At 41.5% G+C, this 13,428-nt stretch overlaps 1 protein-coding gene across 3 annotated transcripts in view; it reads left to right on the top strand.

Moving 5' to 3' along the window:
• Positions 1-7,023, top strand: part of CEP76 (centrosomal protein 76) — a 30,253-nt gene extending 23,230 nt beyond the window's left edge. For all 3 annotated transcript variants that reach the window (XM_030810797.1, XM_030810798.1, XM_003276693.3), the window contains exons 10-12: positions 1,178-1,511; positions 4,803-5,020; positions 6,048-7,023. In XM_030810797.1, coding sequence (XP_030666657.1) covers positions 1,178-1,511; positions 4,803-5,020; positions 6,048-6,186 — 691 coding nt within the window. In that variant the 3' untranslated portion in view covers positions 6,187-7,023. The remainder of the gene's footprint in view (positions 1-1,177; positions 1,512-4,802; positions 5,021-6,047) is intronic.
• The last annotated feature ends 6,405 nt before the right edge of the window (positions 7,024-13,428 follow it).

Below are 13,428 nucleotides of genomic sequence, written 5' to 3'. Positions count from 1 at the left end.
TTTGAAACAGCTGAGTACTTCTGTTGTAGGACTTCCTCCTTAGTTCAGCTAAGAGCTGGGTCCTTGTCACATGGCCACGAAAAATTAGGCTCGCAGGCAATTTGAAGGGGGAGAAAAATGGAATTTATTGAACAAAAAGGAAAAAAACTGGGAAACAGGGACACTCCACAAACCCAGAGTGCCTCCTAGTGTGCTTCCTGCTTCGCAGATTGAATTCCAGCTTCCACTCAGGAAGAGGAGGGGCCAGGCTCCTCCCCATTGCAAATTGCTCGAACTTCTGTGGCTTCTCCCCAGTGTGCACTCCTCCCAGTGCACAGGCTGGTTGGAGTTTCTCTGGGGACCCCTTTCCACCTGGCTGTCTCACACTTCTTTCTTCATGGAACATTCTCTTTCCTTAGCTTCTTTCTTATCATTGTCTTTCAATATTTATTATTCCTCTCTGGCTGTTCTCAGTTTTTCCTTCATCTTGTCTTTAAATGTGTGTGTTCTAGAGGCCCAGCCCTGGGCCCTCTTTTCATTCCCCTGAGTCCTCTTTCTCCCTGGTTGATAATCATGCCTAATAATGTTTTGGTTAGTTGTGCCTAAAAATGCATAATCAAATTATTTTAATTATGTTATCTGAGGCAACCATTTTTAATTTATTTATTTTTTTTCTTGGAGACGGAGTTTCGCCCTCGTTGCTCAGGCTGGAGTGCAGTGATGCCATCTCAGCTCACTGCAGCCTCCGCCTCCCGGGTTCAAGCAATTCTCCTGGCTTAGCCTCCCGAGTAGCTGGGACTACAAGCACGTGCTCCCACGCCCAGCTGATTTTTGTATTTTTAGTAGAGACGGGGTTTCACCATGTTGGTCAGGCTGGTCTCGAACTCTTGACCTCAGGTGATCCCCCTCCCCCCCGCCTCAGCCTCCGAAAGTGCTGGGATTACCGCGTCCGGCCTTTGATCTTAACAGTATACATAGAATGTATTCTGTTGTTAATAGAGTTGGTTTCAATATTGTAAGACGTACCATACAATTAATACAGAGTAATCAAATTGTGGAAATATAAAAAAGAAAAACAAGTATTAAACTGTAGTTCTGAGAAGTAGTTATGGCCTTAAGTGTTAGAATAATTTTCTCAGTAAGATGCTGCCTTCTTAATTTTTAAGTTCTCATATATAAAATTATTTAATTTTTTTAGGTACATCCATAAACCTACCAATCCTGATGAACCTCCAGTTGCTGAACAGCCCAAACCACTGTACCCATATCGAACAATTGGTTGTGTTTTCAACCATCAGATGTTCCTGGGAAATTGTCAACCCTCTGATGCAGTAGAAACCTGTGTATTTGATTTGAACGATGAATCCAAATGGAAACCCATGAGTGAGGAAGCAATTAAATCTGTGTGTGCTCCTGGAGCTACAACATCCCTTCCTCCCTTTCCACCTCTGTGTGCATCCACAATTGACGCATCAGTAACAAGTAATGAAATTGAAATGCAGCTGAGGCTCCTGGTGTCAGAACACAGGAAGGTAATTCACACTGAAATAGTTGTAGTTTCATACTTTTTTTCATTTATGTATTTAACTATTTTTTGGTGTGTGTGATAGTGCCAGTCACTATTCTAGCCCTGAACAAAGCAACTACAGTCCCTACTATTATGAAGCTTACAATTTTGAAAGTCATGAGAGTTCAAGTTCTGAGACTCAAAAATCTCCAAATTAATTAATACTTATAGAATGAATTACTTCCTCCTAGAAATGAAGAATGGTGAACTTGTTCACATCCCTTAGAGTCAAGATTTTTGCTGACTACCAGTATTTGGATTTCGTCTTTGTGAAATGCTTATTCACATATTTGCCCCTTTAAAAATCCTGGGTTAGGCTGGGCTTGATGGCTCACGCCTATAATCCCAGCACTTTGGGAGGCTTAGGTGGGTGGATCGCTTGAGCCCAGGAGTTCAAGACCAGCCTGAGGAATATGGTGAAACATCATCTCTGTTATTCTTTAAATAAAAAATATGTATACTGGGTTATACTTTTTTCATATTCATTGTTCTCCCCTGGTTGGTTTCTGTTTGTTTTCATGTTGTACTCAACTGAGTAGACGTCTGGCTTTAATTTGCATTTCCCTGATTACTTATGAGATCAAACCTCTTTTTTTTTTGAGATGGAATCTCTCGCTTTGTCACCCAGGCTGGAGTGCAGTGGCGTGATCTTGGTTCACTGCAACCTCCACCTCCCAGGTTTAATCAATTCTCCTGCCTCAGCCTCCTGAATAACTGGGATTATAGACATGTGCTACCATGCTGCCAATTTTTGTATTTTTTGTAGAGATAGGGTTTCACCATGTTGGCCAGGCTGGTCTCAAAGTGATCTACCTGCCTCAGCCTCCCAAAGTGCTGGGATTACAGTTGTGAGCCACTGCGCCCAGCCAGATCAAGCCTCTTGTCAAATAGCATGTAGATTTCCTTTGTAAAGTGCCTTTAAGAAGACATAAAAAATATTAGTCATAAAGGAAAAGATTAATATATCTTAAAGACTTAAGTTCATCAAAAGAAAACATTAAGAGATTGAAGCTGTGGGGTGGGAAAAGTTATTTGTAACACATATCACCAACAAAGGACTGGAATCCAAAATTCCTACAAAATATTTCTGATTCACCTTTTAGGGTTCCCTGTTCCACTCCTCACCTTGGGTGAGCCGTGTTTTCTGTGTTCTTTGAGGCTGTCAAAGGCAAACTGATTTATCAAACATGTTCTCTGGGTTCCCAGTTACTCTTAGCTTTGGCCTCTAATATATTTCTTATTCACTTGTCAACTTATCAGAGCATTTAAACATATATTTTGGAAAACCTGGCATTTGTAATATGTTTTCAGCAAAAGTTGGTCAGGAGACCTCTGGTCCATTATATTGCTGGAAATGAATGCCCCTTATTACTTTTTCTTTCCTTTCATCACTTGTATTGGCTTTAGCTTTCTTTTCTTAGGTTCTGCTTACAAATAAAAGCAATATCTTATAAAAATTTTGGCCAGGCACAGTGTCTCACGCCTATAATCCCAGCAGTTTGGGAGGCTGAGATGGGTGGATCGCTTGAGCTCAGGAGTTGAAGACCAGCCTGGGCAACATGGTGAGACCCTATCTCTACAAAAAGTACAAAAATTAGCCAGGTGTGGTGGCGCATGCTTGTAGTCCCAGCTACTTGGAGGCTGAGGTGAAAGGAGCCAGGGAGGTGGAGGTTGCAGTGAGCCGAGATTGTGCCACTGCACTCCAGCCTGGGTGACAGTAAGACCCTGTCTCAAAAAAAAAAAAAGAATTACTGTTTATAGAAAAAGAAGTGATAGATGCCAGTGTTGATCACTATTTAAGTTAAGGTGCCTGTAAATCAGCAAAAGTTCACATTTTGCCACAGGAAAAGCATTGTTAATCATGGATCTTTCGAGACCATTTGTGATGAGTTAAAACCTTGAATGTAAAATGAGGAAATACCAAAGATCCATTATGATAACCAAAATATCTAGAGTTTTGAGAATTTGTGACAATATTATTTTTAACTTCATGGTCTAGAGGTCAATAGGTCATTTGGTGTTATAAATGGAATCATGGGCTGGGCACGGTGGCTCATGCCTGTAATCCCAGCACTTTGGGAGGCCGAGGTGGGTGGATCACTTGAGGTCAGGAGTTTGAGACCAGCCTGGCCAACATGGTGAAACCCCGTCTCTACGAAAAATACAAAAATTAGCCGGGCGTGGTGGCGGGTGTCTGTAATCCCAGCTACTCAGGAGGCTAAGGCAGGAGAATCGCTTGAAGCTGGGAGGCAGAGTTGCAGTGAGCCGAGATCACGCCACTGCATTCCAGCCTGGGCAACAGAGTAAGACTCTGTCTCAAAAAATTTAGAAAAATAAAAAATAAATGGAATCATGTTGTTTTTAACATTCCATAGAAATATGTTTTAAGCTCCCTAAGGGCCTATAAAATGTCTTCATCTTTTTATCTCTTACAGTATATAAGTTTTATAGAGTACATGTTCAGTAAATATTTGTTTAATCACATATAGAATTAATTTGTTGACTTTTCTCACCTCTGTGTAGTTCAGTTTATGGTAGGAAGAGTCAGTCTTTAGTAAACAGATTCATTCTTACTAAACTCTTTTTTATTTATTTATTTATTTTTTATTTTGAGACAGAGTCTCGCTCTGTCGCCCAGGCTGGAGTGCAGTGGCACGATCTCGGCTCACTGCAAGCTCCGCCTCCCGAGTTCACGCCATTCTCCTGCCTCAGCCTCCCAAGTAGCTGGGACTACAGGCACCCGCCACCACGCCCAACTAATTTTTTGTATTTTTAGTAGATACAGGGTTTCACTGTGTTAGCCAGGATGGTCTCAATCTCCTGACCTCATGATCCGCCCACCTCAGCCTCCCAAAGTGCTGGGATTACAGGCGTGAGCCACCACGCCTGGCCTAAACTCTTTAAAGTTAAGTAAAATATCTCAAAATATAAGAATTATACCTGTCATCCATATTAGGACTATTTCATGTAGTATTTTGTAGTAGATATTAGAGAAGTACAGGATTTGGAGACTTCGTGAACATCATTGTTTTGAATGTTTTTTGGTTGTTTCTCTAAAAAGTAAAATCTGATCACCTATAGTTCCTTTTATCTGATTTTTATTTCTATGCATCCCTATAATTATTATTATTAAAATATTATGATAGCTTTTAAAAATCTTTTTTTGGTATACATTAAAATAATCAACATTTTTATTTAGTTGGTTTTGAAAATATTAGTGTATTTCACTTTTTCTTTTTCTCTTGATTGCTTATAGGATCTCGGCCTCACTACTGTTTGGGAAGACCAGCTCTCCTACCTTTTATCACCAGCTTTGGCTTCTTATGAATTTGAGCGTACAACAAGTATATCAGCAGGCAATGAAGAATTTCAAGATGCCATAAGAAGGGCTGTGCCTGATGGTCACACATTTAAAGGGTTCCCAATACATTTTGTGTATAGAAATGCAAGACGTGCATTTGCCACATGTCTTCGGTAAGGTGTAATTTACGGAATCATTTTTTCAGTTTAGTAATCTTAGAGATCAGTCCGGCAGGGTTTTTTTAATTTCCTTTTTTTTTTTTAACTCAAGGTCTTGCTCTGCTGCCCATGCTGGAGTACAGTGGCACAGTTGTGGCTCACTGCAGCCTTGACCTCCTGGGCCCAAGTGATCGTTCCACCTCACCCTCCCAGGCAACTGGGACCACAGGCATGTGCCACCATACCTGGCTATTTTTTTTATCTTTATTTTGTAGAGATGGGGGTCTTCCTATGTTGCCCAGGCTGGTCTTGAACTCCTGGGCTCAAGCAGTCTTCCCACCTCAGCCTCCCAAAGTGCTAGGATTACAGGTGTGAGCCATTGCACCCAGCCTAATCTGGTAGTTATTTAGAAATGACATCTGAGTCATATGGGAGCTTTTACAATGACTGACCCTCCTTGCCATAGATTTTGATTCATTTGGTCTGAAATGTAGCCCTAGATAGTCTGGGATTATTTGCCCAGTGATTTTGGTGCAGTCTCAGGTATCTCTGATTTTGTCTGGACTATAAGGAAATAGTCTATAATTTGAATAGCTTGACCAAAATTACAGTGTCTTTGATAGCAGAGACAGAATTTGAAAAAATTATTTTATTTATTTATTTTTGAGATGGAGTCTCAGTCTGTCGCCCAGGCTGGAGTGCAGTGGCACATTCTTGGCTCACTGCAACCTCTGCCTCCCGGATTCAAGCGATTCTCCTGCCTCAGCCTCCCAAGTAGCTGGGATTACAGACGCCGGCCACCACACCTGGCTAATTTTTGTAATTTTTACTAGAGATAGGGTTTCACTATGTTGACCAAGCTGGTCTTGAACTCCTGACCTCAGGTGATCCACCTGTCTCGGCCTCCCAAAGTGCTGGGATTACAGGCATGAGCCACCACGCCTAGCCTGAAAACATTATTTTAAATACTGATTTACTTGCAAATAAGGAATTAAAGTGTATGGTCACTTCTTAATTGAATAATTTTTTTTTTCTTAAATAGATCTCCTTTCTGTGAAGAAATAATCTGTTGCCGTGGAGACCAAGTGCGACTGGCAGTTCGTGTCCGAGTGTTTACCTACCCTGAATCTGCATGTGCTGTTTGGATCATGTTTGCTTGTAAATATCGCTCGGTTTTATAGGGCCAATATTTACATAAGAATTATACCTGTGTTTAATTGGAATTTTACACATTGTACATTACTTAGCTATTTAGAGGTTTATTTTAAAATCACAATCTGGCTTGAATGGCATATTTCAATTTTGTATATACTTGACTGGTAATGTTTAAAAAAAATCATGTGTTCCTTTAAAAATTAAGGCTGAAAAACTTGTATAAATATCCCTGGAATTTAGTATAAATTAAGTGTATATTCTATTTTAATAAATGCTACTTTGTTTACAGTTATCAGTAGTTTAAATATTAATATAAAATGCATTCAGTTTTCTTTACACAAACAGGTAATCAAAGAGATGTTTATCTAAGGGTTTGAGCCCTAGAAAAATCAATATGATCATTACTTTTCACAGGTTAGTGGAATTATTTTATACAGATTAGGAGAAATTAACCTCATGACAGATTTATTTATTGCATTGGTGAAAATAAATGTTGATGAATTACCACTTTTGTGGTTTATTCATGGCTCTTGGGATATTTAAGACTGTCCAGAAATTTATGGTTAGACCTTGAAGCAAGAGTAGGAAAAAACTAATAACAGAAAAGCATAAATATTAATAACCTCATATGAAAGTACATGAATCATGTAGAAATATTTATCACTGTGATTTGTTGTAAAAATGAATTGGCTATTTTAGAAAAAATTTATTATACCTCTTTGTTATGATACTGATAAATTGTGACCTTGCAGTCGATCACTGATTTTCTGTGGTCAGAGGATTCATTACTAGCCTCTTCATGGATTCTATCTTCTGAAACCCTTTTTTCTTTCTTTTCATTGTGATAAAAAAATCAGCATGTATGTGACTAATCTAAATGAGAGATTGATTGTGTGAGACCACTGAAAACAAGCATATGTGAGTGACTCCATACTGATTTTTGTTTTAAAATTGAGCACGTTTTAAAAGTTTTTTAAGGCCCGGTGCAGTGGTTTATGCCTGTAATCCCAGCATTTTGGGAGGCCGCGGTGGGTGGATCACTTGAGGTCAGGAGTTTGTGACCAGCCTGGGCAACATGGTGAAACCCTGTCTCTACTAAAAATACAAAAATTAGGCCGGGTGCGGTGGCTCACACCTGTAATCCCAGCTAGTCAGGAGGCTGAGGCAGGAGAATCACTTGAACCTGGGAGGCAGAGGTTGCAGTGAGGTGAGATTGCACCACTGCACTCCAGCATGGGAGGCAGAGTGACACTGCATCTCAAAAACAAACAAACAAAAAAAGGGCCGGACATGGTGGCTCACACCTGTAATCCCAGCACTTTGGGAGGCTGATGTGGGTGGATCACGAAGTCAGAGGTTCAAGACCAGCCTGGCCAACATAGTGAAACCCCGTCTCTACTAAAAATACAAAAATTAGCTGGGCATGGTGGCATGTGCCTATAGTCCAGCTACTCAGGAGACTGAGGCAGGAGAATCGCTTGAACCTGGGAGGTGGAGGTTGTGATGAGCCAAGATCACGCCACTGTACTCCAGCGTGGGCAACAGAGCAATACTCCATCTCAAAAAAAAAGTTTTTTAAAAGTTAATTTTAAGTAGCTAGGCATGGTGTCACACACCCATAATCCAAGCTACTCGGGAGTCTGAGATGGAAGTATTGCTTGAGTCCACAGAGGCTGTGGTGAGCTAAGATTGCGTCACTGTATTCCAGCCTGGGTGACGGAGCAAGACTCTGTCTCAAAAAAAAAAAAAAAAGAAAAGAAAAAAAGTGTGAAACCTGATTCCTCAACTTATTTTAAAATTTTATATACTAAAAAAAAGTGTTAAGTGAACAAAAGTAAACATTAAAAAGAGTAGCAATTAAACTTTTTGCAAGAAGCTGCATAATACATGATATGAGGGGTTTGACTGCCCATTTAGCACTTCTGTGCATAGTTCTTTTTATTTTTTTTTTAAGTTTTTTATATTTTAAAAGAATCTGTTCATTCTGATGTGTGTAGTTCTTAATTTAGTTGCTTTATCCATTGGTCTTAAGAAAGTAACTCTATACCAGTTGGCTATCCAAGTTATTAATTCTTTTAATCACTTTAATTCACCCCTACAAATAAAATGATTTTGTTTTTCAAAAATTAAAATCTAAAAGTGTCTTAAAATTTACTTTTTGGGCCAGGTGTGGTGGCCCACACCTATAATCCCAGCACTTTTGGAGGCTAAGGCCAGAGGATGGCCAGGAGCTCAAGACCTGGGAGCTCCTGGGAGCCTAGAGAGAGACCACCCCCTCATTTCTATAAAAAAAAAAAATCTGTTTTGTTTTTATATATAATAAATATTTATTCAATTTGTTTAAAAAGTCTGAAATATTATGATCCCTCTTCTACAATTTTCACCAAAAATAGTAATCAGATGTTTCCTATGAGACTGACATGACTGTAGAAAATCAGCAAAATAATAATTAAAGCTTTTTTTAAAGCGTAGTGGTTCACACCTATAGTTCCAGTACTCTGGGAGGCTGAGGCAGGAGAATCTCTTGGGTTCAGGAGTTTAAGACCAGCCCGGGCAACATAGCAAGACCCCATTGCTACAAAAAATTTAAAAAATTAGCAGGGCGTGATTGTGCACACCTGTGGTCCCAGCTACTTGGGAGGCTGAGGTGGGTGAATGGCTTGAGCCCAAAAGACTGCCACTGCACTCCAGCCTGGGTGACAGAGCAAGACCCTATCTCAAAGAAAAAAAAAACTTTTTAAAAAAGTTAAAAAAAAAACACTCTTTTGCCAAAATTACAAATAAAGCTATCAACAGAAAATTGCTTGTAATTTTCAACTTTTGAGACAAACTATGAGGTATGTACTAAGAGACAGACTATATTAAGATCAATGCTGTATTAACATTGAGGCTGAGCTTCCCACCTTATTGTACTAGAGTAATGTGTATTTCAAATGCGCTTTTGGTGTAAACTCTGTAATAAATATGCTTTTTATGCACCAATAGAGTGGTATTAATATTTTTCTCTAAAGACTTATAAGGTAATTTCAGTGCATTTACCACTAGAAGTCTGCTATTCTTTTTTCTTCTTTTTTGAGACAGAGTCTCACTCTATTGCCCAGGCTGGAGTAAAGTGGCATGATCTTGGCTCACTGCAACCTCCGCCTCCCAGGTTCAAGCAGTTCTCCTGCCTCAGCCTCCCAAGTAGCTGGGACTACACGCTGCCACGCCCAGCTAATTTTTTTTGTATTTTATTAGAGAGGGGGTTTCACCTTGTTGCCCAGGCTGGTCTTGAACTCCTGAGCTCAGGCAATCCGCCTGCCCTGGCCTCCCCAAGTGCTGGGATTACAGGCATGGACCATCGCGCCTGGCCTATTCTTCTTACTAATAATTTTTCTTTTTCTTTTTCTTTTTTTTTTTTTTGAGACAGTTTAGCTCTTGTTGCCCAGGCTGGAGTGCAATGGCGCAATCTCGGCTCACCGCAACCTCCGCCTCCTGGGTTCAAGTGATTCTCCTGACTCAGCCTCCCAAGTAGCTGGGATTACAGGCATCTGCCACTACACCTGGCTAATTTTTTTTTTTTTTTTTTTTTTTTTTTTTTTTTTTAGTAGAGACAGGGTTTCTGCATGGTCAGGAGGGTCTCAAACTCCCGACCTCAGGTGATCCACCCGCCTTGGCCTCCCAAAGTGCTGGGATTACAGGCGTGAGCCACCATGCCTGGCCGATTTTTCTTGTTAAGAATTAAATTTACCTTGTGTATTTAGCTGTCATAAAAGTTGTTTTTCTATTAAAAATGTAAAGTTTAAAAAACATAATGTCTCTAAGGTGTTGTTCTTGACAATATGTATACCAACAGTCCCCTCTATATTATATATATGTATTTTTATATATGTCTATTTAGTTAATAGAAAAATATCAGAAACCCAGAAACTTCATTTTTCATTAGTCAAGCATGAACCTATTGAATAAAAATTTGAGCCCAGCCTGGTCAACATAGTGAGACTGCATCTCTGTGAAAAATAAAAAAATTGGGGCCAGGTGAGGTGGCTCATGCCTGTAATCCCAGCACCTTGGGAGGCCAAGGTGGGTGGATCACCTGAGGTCAGGAGTTCCAGACCAGCCTGACCAACATAGAGAAACCCTGTCTCTACTAAAAATACAAAATTAGCTGGGCCTGGTGGCACATGCCTGTAATCCCAGCTACTCAGGACGCTGAGACAGGAGAATCGCTTGAACCTGGGAGGTGGAGGTTGCAGTGAGCTGAGATCACACCACTGCACTCCAGCCTGGGAAACAGAGTGAAACTCTGTCTCAAAAAAAAAAAAGCATGGGGGGCGGTGGCTCAAGCCTGTAATTGGGAGGCTGAGGCGGGCAGATCACCTGGGATCAGGAGTTCAAGACCAGACTAGCCAACATGATGAAACCCCATCTCTACTAAAAATGCAAAAATTAGCCAGGCGTGGTAGCCCACACCTGTAATCCCAGCTGCTTGGGAGGCTGAGGCAGGGGAATCGCTTAAACCCGGGAGGCAGAGGCTGCAGTGAGCTGAGATTGCTCTCCACTACACTCCAGCCTGGGCGACACAGCGAGACTCTGTCTCAAAAAAAAAAGAATAAAGTGTATCTTAGGTAGACAAGATATAGTTGAATCTTCTTTAATCCAGTCTGACAGTTTCAGCTTTTTGATTGGATTAAGTACATTCACTTTTTTTTTTTGAGATGGAATCTTACTCTGTCTCCCAGGCTGGAGTGCAATGGTCCAGTCTTGGCTCCCTGCAACCTCTACTCCCGGGGTTCAAGTGATTCTCGGTGCACACCACTACGCCCAGCTAATTTTTGTATTTTTGGGTACGGACAGGGTTTTGTCTCGTTGGCAGGCTGGTCTCAAACTCCTGATCTCAAGTGATCCGCCCCACCTCGGGTTCCCAAAGTGCTGAGATTATTGGCATCTGCGACGGCACCCAGCCTGCATTCAGTTTTTTTGGCCAGTGGCTGTGGGGGGAGTTGGGGGAGGGTTGGAGTCTCACTCTCTTGCCCAGTCTGGAGTGCAATGATGCAATCTCAGATCAATGCAACTTCCACCTCCCAAGTGGAGCTACAGAGCAAGACCCTGTCTTAAAAAAAAAAAAAAAAGATCAGGACAAATTAGCCAGGCACAATGGTTCAAACCTGTAATCCCAGCACTTTGGGAGGCCAAGGCGGGAGGATCCCTTGAGCCCAGGAATTTGAGACCAGCTTGGGCAGCAGACTGAGACCCCTTCTCTAGGAAATTTTTTTTTTTGAGACGGAGTCTTGCTCTGTCGCCCAGGGTGGAGTGCAATGGCGTGATCTTGGCTCACTGTGATCTCTGCCTCCGGTTCAAGCAATTCTCCTGCCTCAGCCTCCTGAGTAGCTGGGACTACAGGCACATGCCACCATGCCCGGCTAATTTTTGTATTTTAATTTTGTATTTTTAGTAGAGGTTTCACCATGTTAGCCAGAATGGTCTCGATCTGGCCTCGTGATCCACCCTCCTCAGCCTCCCAAAGTGCTGGGATTATAGGCGTGAGCCACCACACCCGGCCAACAAAAAGTTTTAAAAAATTAGCGGGGTGTGGTGGCGCATCCCTGTAGTCCCGGCCTACTCAGGAGGCTGAAGTGGGAGGACTCTTTTTTTCTTTTGAGATGGAGTTTCGCTCTGGTTGCCCAGACTGGAGTGCAATGGCACGATCTCGGCTCACTGCAACCTCCACCCCTCCGGGTTCAAACGATTCTCCTGCCTCAGCCTCCTGAGTAGCTGGGATTACAGGCATGTGCCACCATGCCTAGCTAATTTTGTATTTTTAGTAGAGACGGGGTTTCTCCATGTTGGTCAGGCTGGTCTTGAACTCCCGACCTCAGGTGATCTGCCCGCCTCAGCCTCCCAAAGTGCTGGGATTACAGGAGTGAGCCACTGTGCCCGGCTGGGAGGATTCTTTTGAGCACAGGAGTTAGAGGTTGCAGTGAGCTATGATTGCACCACTGCACTCCATCCAGCCTGGGCAACAGAATGAGACTGTCTCTCTCTACACACACACACATACACACACACACACACGAAAAATTAAATAGAGGCTTGAAAAAATATTTTTGCATTGTCTCATCAGCAAAGTGTGATTCAGTCTGAAAATTTTTAATTTACACAACACAAAACTGGTTAAAATTTTATTGATAATTCTCCATTTTTAAGCAATTATTGTCAGACATCAAACTTTGCTACAAAAGATATTTTTGTGCCTGATTGTGGTGGCCCACATCTGTAATCCCAGCACTTTGGGAGGAAGAGGTGAGTTCCAGACCAGCCTGGGCAACATGGTGAAACCCTGTCTCTGCAAAGAAGTACAAGTTAGCCAGGTGTGGTTGTGTGCACCTGTGGTCCCAGCTACTTGGAAGGCTGAGGTGGGAGGACTGCTTGAACCTAGGAGGTGAAGGTTGCAGTGAGCTGAGATCATGCCACTGCACTCAAGCCTTGGCCTCAAGAGTCTGTCTCAAAGAATATTTATTTTTGGGCCTTATTTTGTTTTTAATTTCCCACTGGAATTAAGGAGTAAGCTACTGCTTGTCCTAACGTTTGAAATCTGATCAGAATTATGTAATATGACTATAAAAGAGTATTTGGAAAGTTTGTGTTATAGGAAATGTATTTGAATTATCTCAGGCCAACTAGCAGTAATTTGGGGTAAGTCACTTAACATTTGCAGGCTCCAATTTCCATAAGCATAAAATAGTGGCTCGGCCTAAAATTCATATTTATGAGGTCTTTTCCAAGTCAAATCTTCTTAACTAGTTGAAGCTAATAATTACACTTATATTTAGATCAGAACGTCATACATCTATAATGGTTTAAAAATAATTATCTTAAAGGAGAATCACATTAAGTAGGTGAAACATGATTATTGCTTAGCCTAGTATTTTCCAGGGTCTCTCATGAACCCATTGATACACTATTGTTCATACATTTTATCTCAATCTTCTACTTTTCCTCCAAAATATATTTTTTTCTTTTTTTTGAGACAAGGTCTCACTGTATCACCCAGGCTGGAGTGCAGTGGCATGATCTCGGCTCACTGCAGCCTCTGCTTCCTGGGCTCAAGCAATTCTTGTGCCTTAGCCTTCCAAGCAGCTGGGATTATAGGTGTGCACCACCACACCTGGTTACTTTTTTGTATTTTTTGTAGAGATGGATTTTCATCACATTGCCCAGGCTGGTCTCAAACTTGTGAGCTCAAATGATGCTCCTGCCTCAGCCTCCCAGAGTGCTGGGATTACAGG

The sequence above is a fragment of the Nomascus leucogenys genome, chromosome 4, assembly GCF_006542625.1.
Source record: "Nomascus leucogenys isolate Asia chromosome 4, Asia_NLE_v1, whole genome shotgun sequence".
NCBI lineage: Eukaryota > Metazoa > Chordata > Mammalia > Primates > Hylobatidae > Nomascus > Nomascus leucogenys.
This window is presented reverse-complemented; position numbering and strand designations above follow the sequence as displayed.